Source organism: Heteronotia binoei, chromosome 7 (genome assembly GCF_032191835.1).
Source record: "Heteronotia binoei isolate CCM8104 ecotype False Entrance Well chromosome 7, APGP_CSIRO_Hbin_v1, whole genome shotgun sequence".
Lineage (NCBI taxonomy): Eukaryota > Metazoa > Chordata > Lepidosauria > Squamata > Gekkonidae > Heteronotia > Heteronotia binoei.
In genome coordinates, this window is record NC_083229.1 from 13,512,111 (window position 1) to 13,538,908 (window position 26,798).

At 48.1% G+C, this 26,798-nt stretch overlaps 1 protein-coding gene across 1 annotated transcript in view; it reads left to right on the plus strand.

Moving 5' to 3' along the window:
- The window catches only part of FAM135B (family with sequence similarity 135 member B), a 209,186-nt gene that overhangs the window by 117,104 nt on the left and 65,284 nt on the right, over positions 1 to 26,798 (plus strand). Inside the window, exons 4-7 of the mRNA XM_060243091.1 lie at positions 4,877 to 5,016; positions 7,011 to 7,081; positions 13,747 to 13,920; positions 18,018 to 18,144. Of these exons, the coding sequence (XP_060099074.1) occupies positions 4,877 to 5,016; positions 7,011 to 7,081; positions 13,747 to 13,920; positions 18,018 to 18,144 (512 nt within the window). The remainder of the gene's footprint in view (positions 1 to 4,876; positions 5,017 to 7,010; positions 7,082 to 13,746; positions 13,921 to 18,017; positions 18,145 to 26,798) is intronic.

Consider the following 26,798-nt stretch of genomic DNA (forward strand, 5'->3'; position numbering starts at 1 on the left):
CCCGGAAGTGATGTCATCGTGCCGGTGACACCGCACGGTGGCCACACTAGAGTTTCCGGGGAAACTCTATGGTTTTCCCGGATGCTCTAGCTATTTTGGAGGGGAAACTCTATGGTACAATAGGTACCATAGAGTTTTTTCCCTCCCAAAAGGCTACATAATAATAATAATAAATTTTATTTGTATCCCGCCCTCCCCGCCTAGGCGGCTCAACATCTCATACATCTACATAGATAGGTAAAACTTTAAATTTAACAATTAAAAATTAAACATATAAAAACCAGTCAATAGAGTTAAAATACATAATTTAAGTTAAGTTAAATGTATCTGGCAGCAATAAAAATATTCTGGCGCTGGTTCTGCCAGTTTAAATATTTCCATAATAATATTATAGATGGCGGTTCCTTTATTCCTAGCAACTCAGCAGTCGATATCAATGTAAGCTTGTCTGAAAAGGACGGTCTTGCAGGCCCTGCAGAACTGGTCAAGGTTCCGCAGGGCCCGCACTTCCTCCGGAAGGTGGTTCCACAGTGCAGGGGCCGCAGCTGAAAAGGCCCGTGCTCTGGTGTTTTGGAGCTTTTCCTCTCTCGGCCCGGGGGTGGTCATTTTATTTTTTCCCATTGACCTCAGTGCCCTCTGGGGTTCATATGGGGAGAGACGGTCCCTTAGGTAGGCTGGTCCTCGGCCATATAGGGCTTTAATGGTAATGACCAACACTTTGTACTGGACTCGGTAGATAATTGGCAGCCAGTGCAGTCCGCGCAGCCCCGGCCGTATGTGCTCCCGTTTCGAGAGCCCCAATAGTAGCCTGGCCGATGCGTTCTGCACCAGCTGCAGCTTCCGGGTCCGACACAGAGGTAGCCCCAAGTAGAGGGCATTACAGTTGTCCAATCTTGAGGTGACCGTTGCATGGATCACTGTTGCGAGGTCGCAACGCTCCAGGAAGGGGGCCAACTGCCTTGCCCGCTTCAGGTGGAAGAATGCTGACTTGGCAGTGGCTGCTATCTGGGCCTCCATTGATAATGAAGGCTCCAGTAAAACACCCAAGCTCTTTACCTGGCGCGCTGATTTCAATGGTGCACCTTCGAAGGTTGGGAGAGCTATTTCCCCTCCTAGGGCGCCGTGACCCACACAAAGGACCTCTGTCTTCGCTGGGTTCAGCTTCAGCCCACTCAGTCTGAGCCACGTTGCTACAGCCTGCAAAGCCCGATCTAGGTTCCCCGGGGCGGAGCCGGGCTGGCCGTCCATTAGTAGATAGAGCTGGGTGTCATCTGCATATTGATGGCAACCCAGCCCAAACCTCCAGACAATCTGGGCAAGGGGGCGCATATAAATGTTAAACAGCATTGGGGAGAGAACTGCTCCCTGAGGCACTCCACAATCAAGTGTGTGCCTCTGGGATCGCTCACCCCCAATAGCCACCCTTTGTCCCCGACCGGAGAGGAAGGAGGAAAGCCATTGCAAGGCCAACCCCCCAACCCCTATGTCGGCGAGGCAGCGCTTTAGCAACTGATGGTCAACTGTGTCAAATGCCGCCAACAGGTCTAGTAGCATCAGTACCGCGGCGCCGCCCTGATCCAGTTGCCGCTGAAGGTCATCCACCAAGGCGACCAGCACCGTCTCCGTCCCATGGCCCGGTCGGAAACCAGACTGGCACGGGTCAAGAACGGAAGCGTCATCTAGGAACCTCTGTAGCTGCAGCGCCACTGCCCTCTGCAGCGCCACAGCATCCGGGAAAACCATAGAGTTCTCTCAGAAATGCGTAGAGTGGCCAAAACATGGTGTCGGAGGTGCGATGACGTCACTTCCAAGTGACATCATTGTGCCACAAGCACTTTGCACATGTGAGGAGAATCTTCCACTGGAGACTGCGAGGTACATGGAAACCCTAATTTGGAAGAAAGTACCGTGTAAATTCTCCCCATGGTGAGCTACTTATGTGTGTATAAAGGGACAGAAGAGAATAATAGAATCATAGAATTATAGAGAATAATAGAACCATAGAGTTGGAAGGGATCTCCAGGGTCATTTAGTCCAACCCCCTGCACAGTGCAGGAACTTCACAAATTCCCCCACACAGACATCCCCAGTGACCATTGTTTCTTCAAAACAGACATGTAGAGATGTAGGACTCCATCCAGAGCCATGAGGAGAACAGAAGAGAACAAAAGACACATGAAGAAGGAGTCAGAAGTAGGGTTACCAGGTCCAATTCAAGAAATATCTGAGGACTTTGGGGGTGAATCCAGGAGCAAGGTTGTGACAAGCACAATTGAACTCCTAAGGGAGTTCTGGCCATCACATTTATTTTAAATGCCTTCCTTCCATTGGGAATAATAGAGGATGGGGGCATCTTGTTTCGGGGTTCATAAAATTGAACCCCCTGGTCCAATCTTTTTGAAACTTGGAGGGTGTTTTTAGGAGAGGCACTAGATGCTATGCTATGGTGCATCTACCTTAAAAAAAACAGCCCCTCCAGAGCCCCAGATACCCACAGATCAATTCTCCATTATACCCTATTGGAATCAGTCTCCATAGGGTATAATGGAGAGCCCAGCAGGCATTTTCCTCACCCCTCCCTGCTTTCTGATAATCCTGCAGCGGGGGGAAGGCCCCCACACTGGGGGATCTGCCCCCAACTGGGGATTGGCAACCCCTGTCAGAGGGCATCACTCAGGTTAAGAAGGTGGTGGGGGGGGGGGAGAAATGAACATATGAAGATGCCTTCTACTGAATCAGACCCTTGGTCCATCCAAGTCAGTATTGACTACTCAGACGGGCAGTGGCTCTCCAGGGTCTCAAGCTGAGGTTTTTCACACCCATTTGCCTGGACCCTTTTTAGTTGGAGATGCCGGGGATTGAACCTGGGACCTTCTGCTTATGATGTAGATGCTCTACCACTGAGCCACTGAGCGAGCGAGCGAGAGAGAGAGAGAGAGAGACAGAGGGATTTCATTCGAGGAGATAACAGTCGTACATACTTAGAATGATGTAACACTCCCACCCACAATATCCAGTCATGCTGATTTGCTCTTTTCAGCAAGGGCCATGTGATGTGTGCCACTTTGAGCTTCTTAGTGGAAGAGCGCGAAACAAGTAGCCTTTTTTTTTTTGTTTTAAGGGAGGGTGCACCCTAGATATGCATGTTGATGAGAAAAGACACATAATTAAAAATGTGTGTGCTAGTCTTGTGGGAACCACCTTGCTTCCATTGATCAGGGTTTTTCAAAAGTAGCCTCAACCAACGTTCTCATAATGTGAGACTTCCGGGCAGATTAATTTGGAACATATCCAAGAGCAGGTATCTGAATTTCTTTGTAAATATCACTTTCCACTCACTGAAATCTCTTCCTTTCTCCCTAAACGACAGAAATCACTCGTATTACCCAAAAGATGAAAGCGTGAGTCTCCTGACCATGTAAACAAACAGATTCTTGATAGAAACGCTCAGAACATCTGTCTCATCAGGAACAAAACAGGTGGACTGCAAAATATTTTACAGTTTGGAACCTCGCCCTCCCTTGAAAAACCTCAGAAAGGTGTGAGTTTCTGCCTAAGAACATAAGAGCCCGGGCTTTTTTTGTAGCAGGGACTCCTTTGCATATTAGGTCACGCCCCCATGATGTAGCCAATTCTCAAGCGCTTACAGGGCTCTTGTTACAGGGTCTACTGTAAGCTCTTGGAGGATTGGCTACATCGTGGGGTGTGTGGCCTAATATGCAAATCAGTTCTTGATAAGAGCTCTGCTGGATTGTCTAACCCAGCATCCCCTATCTCACGGTGGCCCGCCAGTTCCTGTGGATGGCCAATGGCAGGGCATAGAAGCCATCAGCCCCTGATGCTGCCTCCTGGAATTGGTATTCTGAGAATGACTGCTTCTGAATAGGGAGGTTCCCTTTAGTCACTATGGCTAGTAGCCACTGATTAGTCAATCCTCCATGAATCTAACTCTCCGTTAAAGCTGACTGTATAGAACACGTCATTAAAAATGTGTGTAATAGTCTTGTGGGAACCTGAATACCGATTCCAGGAGGCAGCATCCGGTTGTCCGTTGTGTGATACAGGGTGCTGGACTAGACAATTCAGTGGCGTTCTTATGTGGAAACTCACAGACCGATTTCCCGCTAGCCTTACGCCGCTCTCACGCGCCTCTTCTCTGCCGGAGTTCCGTCGGATTTCCCACTATCTGCCCCGGGACTGCAACTCGCGTCGCCTTTTTTGTGCAGCAAACAGAAACCTCCAGAAGCCAGTTTCTGTTTGCCATGCGAAAAAAGCGAAGCAAATTGCAGCCCCGGGGCAGATCGTGTGAAATCCGACGGGACACGCGCAGAGAAGAGGAGCTTGAGAGCGGCGTAAGACTAGTGGGAAATCGGTCACGCCTTTGTGAGGTTTTTCAAGGAAGGACGAGGTTCCAAGCTGACTGGAGTAGATTTTACCGCTGTGCCTCTGACTGTCACCACATCCCCTGGCAGCAAATTTCTCCAGAATACCTTTCTACTAAGAATCTGATTAAAAGGTAAAGGTAGTCCCCTGTGCAAGCACCAGCCATTTTCGACTCTGGGGTGATGTTGCTTTCGCAACGTTTTCACAGCAGACTTTTTACGGGGTGGTTTGCCATTGCCTTCCCCAGTCCTCTACACTTCCCCCCCCCAGCAAGCTGGGGGCTCATTTTACCAGCCTCGGAAGGATGGAAGGCTGAGTCAACCTCGAGCTGGCTACCTGAACCAGCTTCCGCTGGGATCAAACTCAGGTCGTGAGCAGAGGGCTCTGACTGCAGTACTGCAGCTTTACCACTCTGCGCCACGGGGCTCTTCAAGAATCTGACTAGCTGAGCGCAAAGGAATGTAATCAGAATGCCTGGGATTATGTTTTGCAGACGAAGCCATCCTTCGCTCAGCCTGCGTCCACGAGAACAGCGTCTACAGCAGAGTGTTCCAGATCCTGTACAGAAATGAAGAGATTGTCATCAACGAATGCATGAATTTCAAAGTCCACCTTCTTTTGGATGGCGAAAGGGTGAGACATTCCCTTCTGCCCCCCCTCCCCCCTCTGGGATGCAGACTCAAGGAACCAGAATGGGGATTAAAACAAAGCTATAAATGGCTGATCTGGAACATTCACGAAAGGGAGTTATGTCAATGGGAAAGAGGTGTGTAGGATTGCACTGTTGCTTTGGTCGACTTGTTACAGGGTAGCTTGTGCTGGCTACCAGTGTGGTGGGCTCTGCCTTGATTCCAAACTCATCCAGCACAAGGGGAGACAACTATCTGGAGGGGGGGAAATGTCAGGGTTCTTGAAGTAAAACTTACTGGGATGTTCTTTACCAAGGTTATTGTTGGGTCCCACAGTTGAGTCCGACTCTTTGCGACCCCATGGACCAAGTCACGCCAAGCCCTCCTGTCTTCCACCATCCTTCAAAGTCTGCTCAAATTTGTGTTACATCACAACTGTAGAGCCGTCTCGTCTTTTGCCGTCACCTTCTTTTTTTGCCTTCTGTCATTTCCTTTACCAAGGAAATCTCCCCAAATCCTGCTTGGCGTCAAAAGACCATCAGAGAATTCTGTGTTATTTGGATAGAGCAGGTGGATGAGTCAGCTGTGGTAAAAGCCCACATTGTAGGAAGTAGACAGAGCCAGCACAACCATATGGGTGAACTGGGCCATTGTCTAGGGTTGTGTGCTTTAAGGGGTACCCAACTGGATTGGCCACCAAATGAGAAGGGAGCACTCCCTGGAGAAGATCTTGATGCTGGGAAAGACAGAAGGCAAAAGAAGAAGATATTGGATTTATATCCCGCCCTCCACTCAGAAGAGTCTCTCAGAGCGGCTCACAATCTCCTTTACCTTCCCCCCTCACAACAGGCACCCTGTGAGGTAGATGAATATATTGGAATTATATCCCGCCCTCCACTCCAAAGAGTCTCAGAGCGGCTCACAATCTCGTTTACCTTCCTCCCCCGCAACAGGCACCCTGTGAGGTAGATGAAGATATTGGATTTATATCCCGCCCTCCACTCTGAAGAGTCTCAGAGCGGCTCACAATTTCCTTTACCTTCCTCCCCCACAACAGACACCCTGTGAGGTAGATGAAGATATTGGATTTATATCCTGCCCTCCACTCCGAAGAGTCTCAGAGCGGCTCACAATCTCCTTTACCTTCCTCCCCCACAACAGACACCCTGTGAGGTGGGTGGGGCTGGAGAGGGCTCTCACAGCAGCTGCCCTTTCAAGGACAACCTCTGCCAGAGCTATGGCTGACCCAAGGCCATTCCAGCAGGTGCAAGCGGAGGAGTGGGGAATCAAACCCGGTTCTCCCAGATAAGAGTCCACACACTTAACCACTACACCAAACTGAAGAAGGGGACAGCAAAAGATGAGATGGTTGTCAGCATTACTGATGTAACAAACGTGAATTTGAGCAGACTTCAGAGGGTGGTGGAAGACAGGAGGGCCTGGCGTGACTTTGTCCATGGGGTCGCAAAGAGTCAGACTCGACTGTGCGACTGAACAACAACAAACAACAGCAACTGGATTGAAGTGAATTTCTTTTCTTTATTTTTTAAATGTTATAAATAAAAGTATCAACTATTGAGTAGATCCCCTTCAGCATTCCACAGAACCACAGCCAATTCCCTTCCTTACAACCCTGTCCGCAGCCAATAGAGAAAATAGAGGCTTTGCTCTGTAGCTCCTGTGTGATTGAGCAAGCCTAGCAAAGCAAGCTGGGATGCAGAAGGAAGCAAGAGAGAAGGAGAAGGAAGCAGATAACAGTCAGTCGCTTGAGGGCCTGATAGGAGCCCTCTGAGGGCTTGATTCAGCCCCCGGGCCACATGTTTGACACCCCTAGCAAATGATTTATCAGGGCCCCTTGAGAGATCTCTTGCACACTTCAGGCAGTGTTCCTTCCATCACGCTTTCCTCAACATCTCTCTCTCTGTGCCACTCCATCTCTCTCCTTTCCCTGTCAACTGGTTTGTAATGGAAGGTCTTTTTCATCCCTTGTCTATATAGGTTGAAGAGGCATTAAGTGAAGCAGATTTTCAACTCAAGCTGGACCTGCTCTTTACAGACAGTGAGCAACAGTGAGCGCGTCATTTTAAGACTTGGCAAAGGCATCGTTCAGAGGGCCGTTCCCTTCCCTGCCAGCCTAAATTGCCCTCATTTAGATTTCCCAAAGTTATATCCGGCTTCATCCTCTGTGAGCCGCCCACTCATTTGCTGTTCGAGTCACTTCTCAAAATAGATTGCAGGATCGTGAATGTTGTGAACCATAAATTAATTCCATGTTTTTCCTCCCAAGGCTAAAATTCTTTTCAAATGCATGTGATAGAGAAGATGGCTATGTTGGGACATCCAGTTTGAGTAGGGTTGCCAGGTCCAACTCAAGAAATATCTGGGGATTTGGGGGGTGGAGTCAGAAGACTTTGGGGGTGGAGCCAGGAGCAAGGCAGCGACAAGCATAATTGCACTCCAAAGGGAGCTCTGGCCATCACCTTTAAAGGGACCACACACCTTTTAAGTGCCTTCCCTCCATTGAAGAAGAAGAAGACATTGGATTTATATTCCGCCCTCCACTCAGAGTCTCAGAGCGGCTCACAATCTCCTTTATCTTCCTCCCCCACAACAGACACCCTGCGAGGTGGGTGGGACTGAGAGAGCTCTCACAGCAGCTGCCCTTTCAAGGACAACCTCTGACAGAGCTATGGCTGACCCAAGGCCATGCTAGCAGGTGCAAGTGGAGGAGTGGGGAATCAAACCCGGTTCTCTCAGATAAGAGTCCGCACACTTAACCACTACACCAAACTGACTCTCATTCGAAATAACGAAGGATAGGGGTACCTTCTTTTGGGGCTCATAGAATTGGACCCTCCTGGTCCAATCTTTTTGAAACTTGGAGGGTGTTTTGGGAAGAGGCACTGGATGCTACACAGCATATTTGGCGCCTCTACCTCAAAACACACACACACAGAGCCCCAGATACCCACAGATCAATTCTCCGTTATACCCTATGGGAATCAGTCTTCATAGGGAATAATGGAGTACCCAGCAGACATTCGCCCCTCATTTCTGATGACCCTGAAGTGGGGAGAGGGCCTCCAAACCACGGGATCCCCTGCCCCCACCTGGGGATTTCAACACTGAGGAACCACAGTTATGCAATAAGAAGTAGGTAAAATACAAAGCAAACTATGTAGCACTATAGATGAGGTTATATTAACATGCACACCATATAGTAATCCATACAAGTACAGATGGGGAAAAAAAAATCCCATTTTCTGTAAACCTTCTTCTTAAACATGATAGACATGACGACATGATAGAGGTTTACAAGATTACGCATGGGATGGAGAAGGTAGAGAAAGAAGTCCTTTTCTCCCTTTCTCGCAACACAAGAACTCATGGGCTTTCAATGAAATTGCTGAGCAGTAGGGTTAGAGCGGATAAAAGGAGGTACTTCTTCACCCAAAGGGGGATTAACATGTGGAATTCACTGCCACAGGAGGTGGTGGCGGCTACAAGCATAGCCAGCTTCAAGAGGGGTTTGAATAAAAATATGGAGCAGAGGTCCATCAGTGGCTATTAGCCACAGCATATTATTGGAACTGTCTGGGGCAGTGATGCTCTGCATTTTTGGTGTTTGGTGGAGGGCAAAGTGGAAGGGCTTCTAGCCCCACTTGTGAACCTCCTTTTTTTTGGCCACTGTGTGACACAGAGTGCTGGACTGGATGGGCCATTGGCCTGATCCAACATGGCTTCTCTTATGTGTGACACAGAGTGTTGGACTGGATGGGCCATTGGCCTGATCCAACATGGCTTCTCTTATGTTCTTAAACAGCAGGAAGACATGAGCTGTCGAAATTATTAATCTTTGGCTAACGAAGGCTGGACAAACCCAAACCGATCTTCCTTTTTCCCCTTCTTTGGACTTATAACTAATTCTACAGAGAAGGCTTGTTTGCCAATCATTTCTACTTGGAGTATTTATTGAGATGGCACCTTAAGAGGAAGGCTTGTTTGGCAACTGACAACCAATCGGTTTACAGCAAATGGGATTTTTTTTCCCTTCTGTAATTGTATGAATTACTATATGATGTAAAAAAGGTAAAGGTAGTCCCTTGCGCAAGCACCAGTCATTTTCGACTCGGGGGTGACGTTGCTTTCACAATGTTTTTACGGGGTGGTTTGCCATTGCCTTCCCCAGCCATCTACACTTTCTTCCCAGCAAGCTGGGTACTCATTTTACCGACAGAAGGATGGAAGGCCGAGTCGACCTGGAGCCGGCTACCTGAACCAGCTTTCGCTGGGATCGAACTCAGGTCGTGAGCAGAGGGCTCCGACTGCAGTACTGCAGCTTTACCACTCTGCGCCACGGGGCACCTCCTTTTATATGATATCTATACGATGTACATGTTAATATAACCTCGTTTATAGTGCTACATAGTTTGCTTTGTTCTTTACCCACCTGGGGATTGACAAGCCTAAATTTGAGAAGGCTGCCACTTGAAGGGCACTTGGTGTAATTAGTAGACTGATCAAAGCCACGAAGTACAGTGGCTTTCATGAGTCTACTAAGTTTGAGAAGGGGCGTTTGATATTTAAGGTTTCCGACACTGTCAGGTAAAATTCCGGGAGACAGATGCAGAGGTCCTGCCTCGCTCTTGAAAGGGACCAAGTGAACACTCTTGTCTACCGCCACAACCTTCAGGGGAAAGACCATACATGAGCCATGTTACTGAGGAAATTACGGAAGGATATGAAGCTCGACGTCGGAGCATTTCAGTCTAATCTGTCCCGTTGATTTGTTTTCTCCGGCCATGATTCAAATGACTCTAGACACATGCCAGTCCGTTTTAAATCAACCTCCTCTTTTTAGCAGACTATAACATAATTTCGGAAGCCACCTGGGCTGGTGGTGGAAAGTGCTGTCAACTCACAGCTGACTTTGGGTGACCCCATAGGGTTTTCAAGGCAGCAGGTAAATAGGGGTGGTTTGCTGCATCACTAGCCTCTGCGTAGCAACTGTAGTCTTCCTTGGTGCTCGCCCATCCATTTACTAACTAGGGCTGACCAGGGGTCGTTTTGTAGAAAAATAGGTGGTGGAGCTCATCCAGGGATTGTTATGCAGCTGCACCTACTATTCAATGGACAAAGTAGGTAGGTGGGGAGGAGGAGAGGGGCATCAAAAAGGTTTAGGAGCTATGCTCCTGTGAGCTCCTGCTGAAATCAAGGCCTGGGACCTGCTTAACTTCTAACTTCTATTAAGAGAAGGGTTTTAGCTCAGTGGTAGAGCTTCTGCTTGGCATGCTGAAGATCCCAGGTTCAATCCCTGGCATCTCCAGTTAAATTGATCACATAGGAGGTAATGGAGAAAGACCTTTGCCTGAGAGATCCTGGAGAACTGCTACCAATACCAGTAGACAATACTGACCTTGGCAAGCTCATGCAAGTTCAAGCTAGCCTAATCAAGGCTAGTGTTGACTATTTTGACTGGCAGTAGCTCTCCAGAGTCTCAGATATTCTTTGGAACAGGCTTCCTCGGGAGGTGGTGGGCTCTCCTTCCTTGGAGGTTTTTGAACAGAGGCTAGATGGCCATCTGACAGCAATGCGGATCCTGTGAATTTAGGCGTCGAGTGGTAAAGCTGCAGTACTGCAGTCGGAGCCCTCTGCTCATGACCTGAGTTTGATCCCAGCAGAAGCTGTTCAGATAGCCAGCTCGAGGTTGACTCGGCCTTCCATCCTTCCAAGGTCGGTAAAATGAGTACCCTGCTTGCTGTGGGGAAAGTGTAGATGACTGGGGAAGGCAACGGCAAACCACCCTGTAAAAAGTCTGCCATGAAAACGTGAAAGCAACGCCACCCCAGAGTCGAAAATGACTGGTGCTTGCACAGGAGACTACCTTTACCTTTTTATTTGTAAGTTTCATGCATTGGGCAGAGGGTTGGACTACATGACCCTGGAGGTCCCACCCAACTCTATGATTCTATGTTTCTATGGCAGGGCTGGCCAACGGTAGCTCTCCAGATGTTTTTTGCCTACAACTCCCATCAGCCCCAGCCAGCATCTGGAGAGCTACTGTTGGCCACCCCTGTTCATGGTATAGACATGAGATATGCTCACTCTTGATCTAGTCCAACCCCCTGCACAATGCAGGGAAGTCACAAAGACCTCCCCCTAAGTTCACAGGATCAGCATTGCTGTCAGACGGCCATCTTGCCTCTGCTTAAAAACCTCCAGGGAAGGAGAGCCCACCACCTTCCATTGCCATCATAAAAGATTTACATATGACATTAATCTCCATTATAGCAATATAAGGGAAATGCTTGGAACAGTTTAGGACAGTCAAATGGGCTTTAAAAATAAAATTGTCCGCTTTATTGCGTTGATCACTAATACGTGCAATCCTTCCACTTTGACCTCGGTAGCACATGAGTTTGTGAATGGATAGAGGATTTCAAAGGAAAGAATATATGTATTTCTCTTATATTGTTATAACAGAGATTCGTGACAATGTCATATGTCATATTCGTGACAATGTCTTTATGTTGCCAATGAAATGTGGTGGACTCTCTTTCCCTGGAGGTTTTTAAGCAGAGGGAAGATGATGGGCACACTGGCCAGGAGAAGGAGATCCCCAGGTGCCAATGGAGATCAGATGGCAAAGAGTCCTGCCCCTGTACAGTGACTCAAAATAAAGAGGGAAATAATGTATAAGAGCCCCGTGACTCAATCCACCCTTCATATTTTTCTCTCAGTATTCAAATAATCAAAATTGAGATTGGTGCTGGGGGGGGGCAGTGGGAGGCCCCACTGGTGGATCTCCTGTTGGCACCTGGTTTTCTTGGCTACTATGTGACACAGTGTGTTGGACTGGATGGGCCTTTGGCCTGATCCAACATGGCTTCTCTTATGTTCTTATGTGACACAGAATGTTGGACTGGATGGGCCTTTGGCCTGATCCAACATGGCTTCTCTTATGTTTTTATGAGAGACTGAGGGTAGAATTGAAGATTGCCCACTTGCAACAGGCAAATGGAAAGCCTAATTAGAAAACTGTAAAAAAAAAATAGGGACCATGGGCCCTGATTCTGTGATCAAGAAGCACAAGCAAAGAGAATACCAAAAATCAAGAATAGAAGCCATTTAAATACCTCTTATTTGTGTCTCTCTCTCTCTCTCATAATGAGCCCTGTGGAGAGTGTTAAAGCTGCAGTACTGCAGTCCTAAGCTCTGCTCACAACTTGAGTTCGATCCCCGGTGGTAGCTGGGTTTTCAGGTAGCCGGCTCGAGGTTGACTTATCCTTCCATCCTTCCGAGGTCGGTAAAATGAGTACCCAGCTTGCTGGGGGGAAAGCGTAGATGACTAGGGAAGGCAATGGCAAACCACCCCGTAAAAAGTCTGCTGTGAAAACATTGTGAAAGCAATGTCACCCCAGAGTTGGAAACGACTGGTCCTTGCACAGGGGACCTTTCCTTTCTAATGCACTCCCACAGCACAGAGAGGAAGGGAATAATGGATGCATTATTTCGGATGTTGAGGGGACTCTGGATATTATTTCACTCTGGATATTATTTCTGGATATTTATTATATTATATTATATTATATTATATTATATTATATTATATTATATTATATTATATTATATTATATTATATTATATTATATTATATTATATTATATTATATTATATTATTGGGAGGAACGGTGGCTCAGTGGCAGAGCATCTGCTTGGGAAGCAGAAGGTCCCAGGTTCAATCCCCAGCATCTCCAACTAAAAAGGGTCCAGGCAAATAGGTGTGAAAAACCTCAGCTTGAGACCCTGGAGAGTCGCTGCCAGTCTGAGTAGATAATACTGACTTGATGGACCTTTGAAGGTCTGATTCAGTAGAAGGCAGTTTCATATGTTCATAGATGTTCACCCCTACCATGACTGGTTATGTCATCTGCATCCAAGCCTTTTAACGGTCAAACTCTATCACTGGTATCTTGAAATTTAAGGGGATGGCAAGGTAGAATGAAGGAACCTAGTGACGTTGCCAGTGAAAGGATACTGCATTTACATGGAGTCAATCATAGCAGAGGCGCAACCCTATAATACTGACCAGGGGTCGCTTTTTAGAAAATTAGGTGGTGGAGCTCATTAGCATATGTCGCCGCACCCCCTCCAGCCAAAAGCAATCCAATGCAAGAAAGGTGAGCCCTGGGCGAGCAAGGCCTGCTTGGGCTGGGTAGAGATCCAGCAACCTCAAGCAGCCCTCGTTCACCTGGGGCTCTCCTGGACTGCCTCCCCCCCCAGTCAAAAGGCCAGCAAGAGACCCGCCACCCAAAATCACATAAGAAGTGGAGAAAGGGTGGGGTGGGCTTCTCCAGAGACTAATGAGGGCTGCTGGGGGCATGGCAAAGCTCCTGGTGCCTGGCTGGCTGCCCGTTCTCTTAATCCAGGGATTGTTATGCAGCTGCACCCACTATGCAATGGACAAGGAAGGTAGGTGGGGAGGAGGAGGGGGAACCCTCAGAAAGGTTCAGGAGCGGCGCTCCTGTGAGCTCCTGCTGAATCTGAGGCCTGATATTGACACTGTACCTACCAGCACAATTAAGAGTGAATCACCCATCCCATGAAATGTTCCTGGTTGCCAAGAGCATTCCAGCCAAGCAATCAAAATCCCACTCATGCCAGCGTCGTCTCTAGGTCCATAACGCTTCAGCAGATTGAGCTGACGGATGGCTTTGCTCCTCTTCCTTTCCAGGCTGAGAGATGTCTCGTCGGTCCCTGTGATCAGCAGCCGCACGTTGGGGCTTCACTTCCACCCCAGGCGGGGCCTGCACCACCAGGTCCCTGTCATGTTCGACTACTTCCACCTGTCTGCGATCTCCGTGACGGTGCATGCCTCTCTGGTGGCTTTACACCAACCTCTAATCAGGTAAAGATAATGGGGAATGCAAGCATGGATAGTCCAGGTGCAACAATAGACACAAACTGATTCGAATGCAATGTAGAAGAAGAAGATATTGGATTTATATCCCGCCCTCCACTCCGAAGAGTCTCAGAGCGGCTCACAATCTCCTTTACCTTCCTCCCCCCCCCCAACAGACACCCAATGAGGTAGATGAAGATATTGGATTTATATCCCGCCCTCCACTTCGAAGGGTCTCAGATCAGCTCACAATCTCCTTTGCCTTCCTCCCCCCCACAACAGACACCCTGTGAGGTAGATGAAGATATTGAATTTCTATCCCGCCCTCCACTCCAAAGAGTCTCAGAGCGGCTCACAATCTCCTTTGCCTTCCTCCCCCCCACAACAGACACCCTGTGAGGTAGATGAAGATATTGGATTTATATCCTGCCCTCCACTCCAAAGAGTCTCAGAGCAGCTCATAATCTCCTTTGCCTTCCTCCCCCCCACAACAGACACCCTGTGAGGTAGATGAAGATATTGGATTTATATCCCGCCCTCCACTCTGACGAGTCTCAGAGCGGCTCACAATCTCCTTTATCTTCCTTCACTACAACAGACACCCTGGGAGGTGGGTGGAGCTGGAGAGGGCTCTCACAGCAGCTGCCTTTTCAAGGACAACCTCTGCCAGAGCTATGGCTGGCCCAAGGCCATGCTAGCAGGTGCAAGTGGAGGAGTGGGGAACAAACCTGGTTTTCTCAGATAAGAGTCCGCACACTTAACCACTACACCAAACTGGCTCTCCAATGTATGCAAAGTTGTCTTCTTCCAAGCACGAAGAGGGGTCTGTCTAGCATAAGGCCCCCCCAACATGTCACCTGCCAAATGTTTAGAAGATAGGTAGGACCAGGTGAGTCTTTGGCCCAGCTAAGCTTCTGACTTTTCCCTTGGTGGTTTTTAGGGTTGTCAAGCTCTTGCCAGGGGGTAGGGGATCCCCCAGTTTGGGGGTCCCAACCCACCAGCATGGAGCAGGCCACCGGGGGGATTCCCCACCCCCAAAGAGCCCCATCGTCATACAACGTGCCTGTATTATGGCATCAACTGGAAGTGACATCATCACACAGGGCATGTCGCACCATGGACACTCTAGGATTCATGGTAAAATTCTATGGTGCCATAGAGTTATTACCATGGATCTTAAAGCACCCGTGATGCAACATGCCCTGCATGATGATCTCACTTCCGGTTGATGTCATCACATCGCATACCCTTTGCACATAAAAGAGTCCCCCGCCACAGCGGTGGAGAGACTTGGCTACCTTAGTGGTTTTGGAGGGCGGATCATATTCTAATAGAACATAGAATCATAGAGCTGGAAGGGACCTCTAGGGTCATCTAGTCCAACCCCCTGCACAATGCAGGAAACTCACAAAGACCTCCCCCTAAATTTACAGGATCTGCATTGCTGTCAGATGGCCATCAAGCCTCTGTTTCAAAACCTCCAAGGAAGGAGAGCCCACCACCTCCCGAGGAAGCCCGTTACACTGAGGAACCACTCTAACGGTCAGGAAGTTCTTCTTAATGTTGAGCTGGAAACTCTTTTGATTTAATTTCAACCCACTGGTTCTGGTCCTATCCTCTGGGGCCACAGAAAACAATTCCACACCCTCCTCTAGATGACAGCCCTTCAAGTAGTTGAAGATGGTGATCATATCACCTCTCAGCTGCCTCCTCTCCAGGCTAAACATCCCCAGTTCCTTCAACCTTTCTTCATAGGACTTGGTCTCCAGACTCCTCACCATCTTCGTCGCCCTCCTCTGGACCTGTTCCAGCTTGTCTATATCCTTCTTAAAATGTGGTGCCCAAAACTGATGCTCATGCAGATGCTCGTATGATAAAATCAAAACTATTGATCACATTATTATGGAGTGCCTTATATTCAATGAGTTGAAGGCTAATTTTGTCACCCCTTTACTTAAAAATTATAGACAAAATTATAGACCAAAAAAAAAAAAAAATAGTGGCCCCATGGCGCAGAGTGGTAAAGCAGCAGTACTGCAGTACTGTGGTCTGAACTCTCTGCTCACGACCTGAGTTCGATTCCGGTGGAAGCTGGATTCAGGTAGCCGGCTTGAGGTTGACGCAGCCTTCCATTCTTCCAAGGTTGGTAAAATGAGTACCCAGCTTGCTGGGGGGGAAATGTAAAAGACTGGGGAAGGCAATGGCAAACTACTGCGTAAAAAGTCTGCCATGAAAACGTTGTGAAAGCAACGTCACCCCAGAGTCAGAAACAACTGGTGCTTGCACAGGGGACCTTTCCTTTCCTTTCCTTTCCTTACTTAAAAATACAGAATTGCTAAATCTGCCAGACCAGGTGTCATGGCTACTACAAGAGAAAAACAATTGTGTCATCTTCTCAGTGGCAAAATCCACAGGTGCAATAATCAAATATAACAGAAATAATACTGGGTAAGGTCTTTAAAAATGATTTTTTGGTTCTCACTTCTTCTTAAGACGATAGCTGTGAAATAAAGTGAGTTAGACAGCAAAAATATTACAAAAGCAACAAAAGGAAAAGAAAAAAAAAGAAAAAGAAACAAACAACACCCCAACCAAATTACACATTTGTTTGTACAATTTTGACTCCTGTATAAGGCCCTTTGGGGCAGAGGCCAAGAGATATATATGCAACTCTGCTGACTGGAAGATGTCCCTTTCAGTTACATGTCTACTCAGTCATTCTCTCCTTTGCTTTCCCTTCTGACCTTCTTGAACTCTTTACCAGACAACCAGGAGCCAGAGCAATAGACAGATCCCAATATTTCTAACATTGCTGATGGTCATTATCCTTCTGTTTTAGAGTCAATATAACATTAGCTTCCTTTTTTTGATTCATTTTAGGCTGAATGCCCTGCAAGTTTCCTCTAGAATCCTTGAAAACAGTCTACAAACTATCTTTCAAGGACTTTGCCTTCTGGTAACAGCCCTTCTCGTCGAAAAAATGCCTAACTAACCTACCAGGAAGCCCAGAATATTACTTGTAAACCAGTTGACTTGATGGAGCTTTGGTAGATCGTTCATCTTTCATAGCTATGATCAGGGGTTTTTTTTGTAGCGGGAACTCCTCTGCATATTAGGCCACACACCCCTGATCTAGCCAATCCTCCATGGGCTTACGGGGCTGTAATTCCAGAGCCTACTGTAAGCTCCAGGAGGATTGGTTATATCAGAGGTGTGTGGCCTAATATGCAAAGGAGTTCCTGATACAAAAAAAGCCCTGGTTATGATTATATGCCTCGTTGAATTGAACATAAGAAATATATATATTTTGGTCACCATCTTTTGTATATTAGATTGGGGTTTTAAATGTGAGTAGTTTGAAATGTGGGTAGAACCAGTTTGGTGTAGTGCTTAAGTGTGCAGACTCTTATCTGGGAGAACTGGGTTTGATTCCCCACTCCTCCACTTGCAGCTGCTGGCATGGCCTTGAATCAGCCATAGCTCTGGCGAGAGTTGTCCTTGAAAGGGCAGCTTCTGGGAGAGCTCTCTCAACTCCACCTACCTCACAGGGTGTTTGCTGTGGGGAAGGAAGGGAAAGGGGATTGTGAGCTGCTCTGAGATTCAGAGTGAAGGGCAGCATATAAATCCAATATCATCATCATCATCATCATCATCATCATCATCATCATCATCATCATCATCATCATCATCATCATCATCATCATCATCATCTTCTTCTTCTTCTTCTTCTTCTTCTTCTTCTTCTTCTTCTTCTTCTTCTTCTTCTTCTTCTTCTTCTTCTTCTTCTTCTTCTTCTTCTTCTTCTTCTTCTTCTTCTTCTTCTTCTTCTTCTTCTTCTTCTTCTTCTTCTTCTTCTTCCTTCTGTTATGACTATGTTGTACCCTGCCCTGAGCCCATTAGTGGGAAGGGCAGGCTAGAAAGTGAATAAATAAAATCAAATCATTCTAAAAATAGCAAAATGTTATGAGCCTTTTAAAAAATAAATTAAAAAACCCTTGTTGTTCTTAGGTCAGAAGAGAAGTTATGCAGGGTGAGGTCTTTGGAATACACTATACGGTTGATGCTTCTGACTTTGTTTCTTTTGTTATGGTTTTGCTGTCCAGCTTTGCTCGTCCAGGGAAAGGTTCATGGCTTGGGAAAGGCAGCTTGGAAACAGGCCCGGATCCAACTGGGATGTCGCTTGAAAATCTGGTGTTTGGCGCCGGTTACTGCAAGCCTGCCGCTTCAGAGGTATGGAGCGTATATTTCGAATTATAGAGTTGGAAGGGACATCCAGGGTCATCTACTCCAACCCCCTGAACAATGCAGGAAACTCACAAGCACCTCCCCCTAAATTCACAGGCTCCGCATTGCTGTCAGATGGCCATCTAGCCTCTGTTTAAAAACCTCCAAGGAAGGAGGGCCCATCACCTCCCGAGGAAGCCTGTTCCACCGAGGAACTGCTCTAATGGTCAGGAAGTTCTTTTAATGTTGAGCCAGAAATTCTTTTGATATAATTTCAACCCACTGGTTCTGGTCCTACCTTCTGGGACCACAGAAAACAATTCCACCCCATCTTCTAGATGACAGCCCTTCAAGTACTTGAAGATGGTGATCATATCACCTCTTAGCCGCCTGCTCTCCAGGCTAAACATGCCCAGCTCTTTCAACCTTCGTTTATAGGACTTAGGGTTGCCAAGTCCTCTTCATCCCCCAGCAGGGGACAGTCATGTGTGCGCTGCACGCCGTGTGACGAAATGACGTCACTCGGAAGTGACATAAAAATGGCGGCACCCATGCAGGGCAGCTCTAGGCGTTTCTGGGAAATCTCTATGGTTTTCCCAGACGCTTTAGCCATTTGGGAGGTTAAAACACTATGGTGCCTATTGTACCATTGAGTTTTACCTCCCAAATGGCTAGAGCATCGAGGAAAACCATAGAGTTTCCCCGGAAACGCCTAGAGCAGCCCCGCATGGGCACCACCATTTTGATGACATCACTTCTGAGTGACATCATTGCGCCAGTGACACAGGGGGAGTTTCCCCCCACCAGCCCAATGTGGGCTGGCAGGTTGAGAACCTCCAGGGTGGGAGATTCCCTGCTTGGACTGGGGGGTTGACAGTGCTAATAGGACTTGGTCTCCAGACCCCTCACCATCTCCGTCGCCCTCCTCTGGACCCGTTCCAGCTTGTTTGGTGTAGTGGTTAAGTGTGCGGACTCTTATCTTGGAGAACCAGGTTTGATTCCCCACTCCTCCACTTGCACCTGCTAGCATGGCCGTGGGTCAGCCATAGCTCTGGCAGAGGTTGTCCTTGAAAGGGCAGCTGCTGTGAGAGCCCTCTCCAGCCCCACCCACCTCACAGGATGTCTGCTGTGGGGGATGAAGGTAAAGGAGATTGTGAGCCGCTCTGAGACTCTTTGGAGTGGAGGGCGGGATATAAATCCAATATCTTCTTCTTCTTCTTCTTCTTCTTCTTCTTCTTCTTCTTCTTCTTCTTCTTCTTCTTCTTCTTCTTCTTCTTCTTCTTCTTGTCTATAACTTTCGTAAAATGTGGTGCCCAAAACTTGCAAATGATCATTTTTGCTCCATAGTTCTCAGAGAGTGCTGGACTCCACCCCCCGCAAAGGATCTACAGGTTGGTAAAGAAAGGAGTCAGCTTTTCCTCTACCAGTCCTCCAGCCCAGAGGCAGGACTGGATTAAAAATTAAGCCAAGTAAGCACTGACCTATGGGCCCCCGTGCATTTAGGGGCCCCAGGCTGGCTTTCCCCCCAGGTTTCTCCCCTGCATGCAGCCCTCCCAGCTGCCAGCAACTGGGCTGCTCTTTGCCCAACTTGTCTGGTGTGGCCAATGCTGGTGTTGTCACCAAGTTTGCCTCTCTCTGCTTCTCCCCCAAAACGTTTGTCAAAGGGGCTTTGGAGAAGGTGCCTGCAGGCTGCAGCGGGGGCCACAGGCAGTGTGTGTGTGTGGGGGGGAGGGTGCTCCAACTCTGAGATCATTTGCGAGGGGGCCCCTGGGATGTTGACTGCCTAGGGGTCTCCACAGGGTTTAATTCAACACTGCCCAGAGATTAGGGTAGTGAATTCTCCAAGTGGTGTCTGGAGATTTTCTGGAATTACTGATCCTTTCCAGACTACAGAGACCAGTATTCCTGGAGAAAATGACTGCTTTGGAGGGTGGACTCCATGGAATTCTTTGGAGGAGATAGACTCCATGGAGGTCCATCTCCTCCCCGCCCTTGCCCTCCCTCGGCTCCACCCCCAAATTATCTGAAAGTTTCCCAACCAGGGCTCTTTTTTCTAGCAGGAGCTCCTCTGCATATTAGGCCATGCCCCCCTCATGTAGCCAATCCTCCTGGAGCTTAGAAGGCTCTTAGTACAGGGCCTACTGTAAGCTCCAGGAGGATTGGCTACATCAGGGCGGCATGGCCTAATATGCAGAGGAGCTCCTGCTAGAAAAAGAGCCCTGTTCCCAACCCAGGGTTGGCAACACAACTAGCAAGAAGTGGATTGCGCATTTTCTGAATTCCCTTTACTTGTTACACTGATGGTGTTCCACGCTCAGCGAAAATATTATTTTCCCAAGGAAGTTTGGGTTTATTGATCTTACGTCTTCCTGTATAGTAAAGCATGCCTCAGGTCCATCATGAATCTCTAATGCTTCCAGTTTCTTTATTTCTGGGTTGAATATTGAGGCATGGCTGATCAGAGCGCTGGTGTGGTGTCGTGGTTAAGAGTGGCGGACTCAAGTCTGGGAGAACCGGGTTTGATTCCCCACTCCTTCACATGCAGCTGCTGATAAAAGGAAGTATTTCTTCACTCAAAGAGTGATTAACACATGAAATTCACTGACACAGGAGGTGGTGGCAGCTACAAGCATTGTCAGCTTCAAGAGGGGACTGGATCAACGTATGGAGCAGAGGTCAATCAGTGTCTATCAGCCTCAGGGTATTGTTGGAACTCTCTGTCTGGGGCACAGTGAGAGGGCTTCTAGTGTCCTGGCTCCACTGGTGGACCTTCTGATGGCATCCGGGGTTTTTGGCAACTGTATGACACAGAGTGTTGGACTGGATGGGCCATTGGCCTGATCCAACATGGCTTCTCTTACGTTCTTATGCTTGTGTGACCTTGGATCAGTCACAATTCTCTGAACTCTCTCAGCCCCAGCTACCTCACAGGGTGTCTGTTGTGGGAAGAGGAAGGGAAGGAAATTGTAAGCTGCTTTGAGACTGATTCTTACCTGGCAATCGCTTTGCCCACTTGCTTTAAAAAAAGAGAGAGAGAAAACCCTGTCTCCTTTCTCCTCCAACTCAAAACCAACTGGCTGCTTCTGGACCTCCTCTGGTGGATGAGAATAACATTCAAAAGCCAAGACTTTTTTTTCTCATTTCTTTTCTCCCAGCCATGCCAACGATGAATGCCGCAAATATTAACGCTGAGCGACAACTGTGGTGATAAGCATCCCCAAGAAAGCACCAGATTTCTCATCAGTTACTGTGAATCTGGGAGCGGGGGAGGAACGAGTGACTCATTTGGCAAGATGTTATTCAATTAAGTTTGTTGCAGAGGCTGTGAAATACTCTCATCTTTAAAAGTAGCAGTCTGCCACCATGCGGAATAGGAAGTCACTCAAAATGTTGAATTTGGTGGTGGGGGGGAACCGTGTTGTCTGCTAGGAAGCCAAGTCAGTATTTGCAAATTCCTACCCTCAGGCGAATTCAGCAGGAGCTTACAGGAGTGCAGCTCCTGAACCTTTCTGAGGGCTCCCCTCCTCCTCCCCACCTACTTTATCCATTGAATAGTAGTGTAGCCACATAACAATCCCTGGATTAGGAGAGTGGGCAGCCATCCATCCAGGGCTTTGCCATGCTTCCAGCAGCCCTCATTAATCCCTGAAGAAGCCCATGCCACCTTTTCCCCACTTCTTATGTGACTTTGGGTGGTGTGTGGATTGCTGGGCTTTTGACTGGGGGGGGGGAGGAGGGGGCGTTGGTCAAGGAGAGCCCCAGGTGAGCAGTCAGACCCAGAGTCAAAGAAAAGACAAGTAGAGTTCAAGATCTTTATTTCAGCTTCATGGGCATACACACGCGTTGTCAGAACTGACAAGCCCACCAGTTCTCCCAGCTTATAAACCTTTGCCCTGACCGTTATAATTCAAGCCAAAGCGCATCAAGCCAAAGCCGGGGTTTTGCGCGGGGTTTCTATTAAGCTCTCATCCCTACAGATGCCATTATCAGTTCTTGGGTCGCTTCTCCTCCTGTTCATGACCTTGGTTGCATAGCAACTAGCCAGCTCCCAGACATACCATCCTCCCTTCAGATAAGCAACGAGCAGCAACTACATCAAAGCAGCATAGCTAGCACAAGCACAGTATTGTTTAGCTGGATACATATGGCAAGAGGAACAAGATGGAATTACTCTTGACATTCTGCCCCCCTCCCCGCAGGTAAAGAACATAAGAGAAGCCATGTTGGATCAGGCCAATGGCCCATCCAGTCCAACATTCTGTGTGTGTGTGTGTGTGTGTGTGTGTATATATATATATATATATATATATATCGCACGGACACACACACACACTGTGGCTAATAGCCACTGATGAACCTCTGCTCCATATTTTTATCTAACCCCCTCTTGAAGCTGGCTATGCTTGTAGCCACCACCACCTCCTGTGGGAGTGAATTCCACATGTTAATCACCCTTTGGGTGAAGAAGTACTGCCTTTTATCCGTTTTAACCTGACTGCTCATCAATTTCATCAAATGCCCATGAGTTCTTGTATTGTGAGAAAGGGAGAAAAGTACTTCTTTCTCTACTTTCTCCATCCCATGCATTATCTTGTAAACCTCTATCATGTCACCCTGCAGTCGACATTTCTCCAAGCTAAAGAGCCCCAAGCGTTTTAACCTTTCTTCATAGGAAAAGTATTCCAACCCTTTAATCATTCTAGTTGCCCTTTTCTGCACTTTTTCCAATGCTATAATATCCTTTTTGAGGTGCGGTGACCAGAATTGCACACAGTATTCCAAATGAGACCGCACCATCGATTTATACAGGGGCATTATGATACTGGCTGATTTGTTTCCAATTCCCTTCCTAATAATTCCCAGCATGGCGTTGGCCTTTTTAATTGCAATCGCACACTGTCTTGACATTTTCAGTGAGTTATCTACCACAGTTTATTGGGATGTTTGTTGTAAAATTCTTTAATTAAAGCTTTACAGTTTGTATCTTTGGAGCTGACCCATTCAGCTTGACTCAATGGGAAATGAGTCCATTTGATAAGATAAAACAGTTCACCGCGTTTGATCTTGGCATTGAGAATTTCCTGCACTTTATGATGAATCTGACCACGAACCAGAGTCGGGGGTGGTGGGTCCGTCTGACGGTGCCAATACGAGGGCCCAGGGTCCTTCTTCAAGAAACTGGCCTGGAAACAAGGGTGCACATGTTTAAGGTTTTTTGGCAGTTCCAGTTCAATAGTCACTTTATTTATAATTCTTTTGATTGGGAAAGGTCCCAAGTATTTCAACCCTAAATTCTTACAGTTCTGTGCATTAAGTAAGTGTTTGGCTGAAATATACACTTTGTCTCCCACTGCTAAGTCCGAGTGTTCAGAGTATTTTTTTTATCATACTGAGTCTTATAGACTTCTTGCACCCTCTGTAGTTGTTCACTTAAGACTGCCCAGCCCCCTGCAATCCCCTGCCACCATTCCATAAAGTCCATGGGGGCTGATGCAGGGGGGGGGCAAGTTCAGGGAACGGTTTGCTCTCATATCCATATACCGCTTGGAAGGGGCTTACTTTGGTGGCGCTATGCACACTGTTGTTGTACACATATTCTGCAAAGGGCAGTAGAGCCACCCAGTTGTCCTGTTGGAAGGACGTATAGCAGTGTAAGAACTGCTCAAGCACCGCGTTGGTGCGTTCCGTCAGTCCGTGGGTGGTAGGTGGAACCGAGCCTTTGCTCAATTCCCGCAAGTTTGCACAGATGTAACCAAAATTTGGAAACGAATTGTGGGCAGCGGTTGGAGACCACCTTGGCGGGAAAAGCATGTAGCCGAAAGATGTGCTGGATAAACAATTGGGCCAGTTGTTTGGCCGTGGGGAGTTGTTTACAAGGCACGAAGTCGGCCTATTTGGAAAAGTGTCCACCACGACCCAAATTGCAGTTTTCCCCATCGAAGGGGGTAAATCCGTTATAAAATCCATGGACATACATTCCCAAGGCCGTGAAGAAAGGGGAAGCTGTTGCAAGTGTCCCGCCGGTAACCCCCCCCCGGTCTTTTTTGACAATATACAGGTGGGGCATCCTGCTGTGTATTCCCCTACATACTTCCACAACCCCGGCCACCAAAACTGCCTCTGAATCAAATGCATTGTTTTCACAAATCCGAAATGCCCCCCCCCCCCCGGTCAGGGGGCTTCCCTCTTTTCCATCTTTGTGCACGCGTAGTTACTAATGCGCTGAGTTGGGAGGGCATGAACAGTGAGTTGATAATCTCCTCCCTCCTGCTGTCATGTTGAGGGAGGCGGGACAGCACATCTGCCAAAAAGTTCAGCTTCCCGGGGATGTGCCCTAGCTTGAAGTTGAACCGCTGGAACAGCCCCTCCCACCGTACTTGCTTATTGTTGAGGTTGCGGGTAGCAATGAGGGTGGCTAAATTCTTGTGATCTGTCCATAATTCGAACAGTTCTTGTGCCCCCTCTAGGTAGTGCCTGCATTTTTCTAGGGCCAGTTTGATAGTGGAAGCTTCTTTGTCCCACACTGACCAATTGCATTCGGTTGGGCTGAACTTTTGGGACAAGTATGCGCAATGGTGTAATTGACCATTTGGCCCCTCTTGAAGCAATATGGCGGCTCAGGTGAAGTCACTCGCGTCACATTGCACCACAAACCTTTTGTTTTCTTCGGGGTGTATTAGGCAGGGCTCGGATGTAAAGTGGGCTTTCAGTTCAGCGAATGCTTTTTGACACTCCTCCGTCCACAGGAGGCTGGAATTACCCTTTGTGGCTTGCAGCCCCTTTCCCTTGGTCTTCAACAGTTCTGTGAGGGGTAGGGTGACCTTGACAAAGTTATTAATGGACCCCCTTTAAAAATTTGCAAACTCGAGGAAACTCTGAAGCTGTTTGCAGGTTCAAGGGGGTTCCCAGTCCACCACTGCTTGTACCTTGGCTGGGTCCATCCCCAGCCCCCCTGTGGAGATGTGGTAACCCAAGAAGTCGAGCTTCATTTTGTGGAACTCGAACTTTGACAGTTTTGCAAGCAATTTATGCTCATACAAAGTCTGTAGCACCTCCCTCAACAACTGGATATGTGAGGGCAGGTCTTGCGAGTATATCAACATGTCATCCAGGTAGCAGACCATGCCCTTATATAGGTACTTGTGCAACACCTCATTGATTAGGTTCATGAATACTCCCGGGGCCCCTTTGAGGGCATGACCAAATACTCAGATTGAACCAGTGATGTGTTAAAGGCAGTTTTCCACTCATCCCCTTCTTTGATGCACACCTGGAAATAAGTGTCTTGGAGGTCAAGTTTGGTGAAAATTTTACCTTGGAACACCTCCCCTAGGAGATCCCATATGAAGGGGAGGGGGTATGCATTACTCATGGAAATTGCGTTCAAGCCACAAAAGTCAGTGCAAAGTCATAAACTGCCATCTTTTTTCTTCCTGAACAGCACTGGGGCAGTGTGGGGGGATTTGGTGGGTCGTATGAACCTCCTACGCAGGTTGAGTTCCAGGAATCTTTGCAGCTCCCACCTTTCCCCGTGACTCATTGAGTATAGTTTGGCTTTTGGCAGTGGCTCCCCCTCCACCAATTCAATGACACAGTTAGTGGGTCTGTGAGGGGGGAGCTCATCCGCCTCCTGGGCGTTGAACACCCCCTGCAAATCTTGATACTCGGGGGGTAGACAGGGCACTTCCACCTTGGTGACACAAAGTTTCTCGGGCCGGGGAGGGGTGTGTGGGCACCATTCTTTGTTCCACTGGTGACTCTCGCACACCGGATCTAAGAAGTAAATGGCAGATCTAAGAAGTAAACTGGATGAGCGGGTCGTGATCGGCCAACCACTCCAGGCTGAGGATGGCTTGGAACTTGGTGGCCGGGGCGAGAATGAAAGTGCGGGACTCCCAATGTTCCTCCACCCCCAAGGCACACACTTCAGTCCCCATCCTATATGGCTCCCCCTTCATCGGGCTCCCATCCATCTGTTCAAACACATAGGATTCTTGAAGGGGTACAGTTTTTAGTCCTAACGCTTCCACGAGACTTGGAGACAATAAGTCTTTGGAACATCACAAGTCTAGTAGGGCTCTAATGCAGGAAAACCATTTTGTAACAGGGTTTATTAGTGTTATTGGTACATAATACAAAGTTCCAGATAATCTCACCCATAGTGGCACAGCCGTGGCTCTGACCTGCTGTTGCACGCTCCTCACAGTAGGTCTCAGTTGTTTCCCGACAGCTAGGCTCCTCCGTCTTCCTCCTCGGATTCCTCGGGGATCATTTCCCGGAACTGCAACACTGCTGACTTGGCCTTAGTCGTTGGGGCTCCGGGGCCACTGGTCTTCTTCTCCGTCTCCGGTTTCAGGGGTGTGGAGGTTCTCGGCTCCTTCGGCTTGCTGGGACACTCACTGGCAATGTGATTTCCCCCCCACACACTTGAAGCACAACTTTGCTTTGGATCTCCGGTCATGCTTCTCCAGCAAGAGCTGCTCCGGGGCCCGTTTGGCCAGGCTGGGTCAAGGTGTCTTCTCCCGAACTTCTTTCGGGGGGGGCCCCCTTGTTGTTTCTTATGGAGGGCGATCATCTTGTTGCGATCCTCTATCTTGCAAGCTAACTGGGTCCACCCGACCATATCTCGTGGTTCCCTCAACTTCAAAGCCTGTCTGACT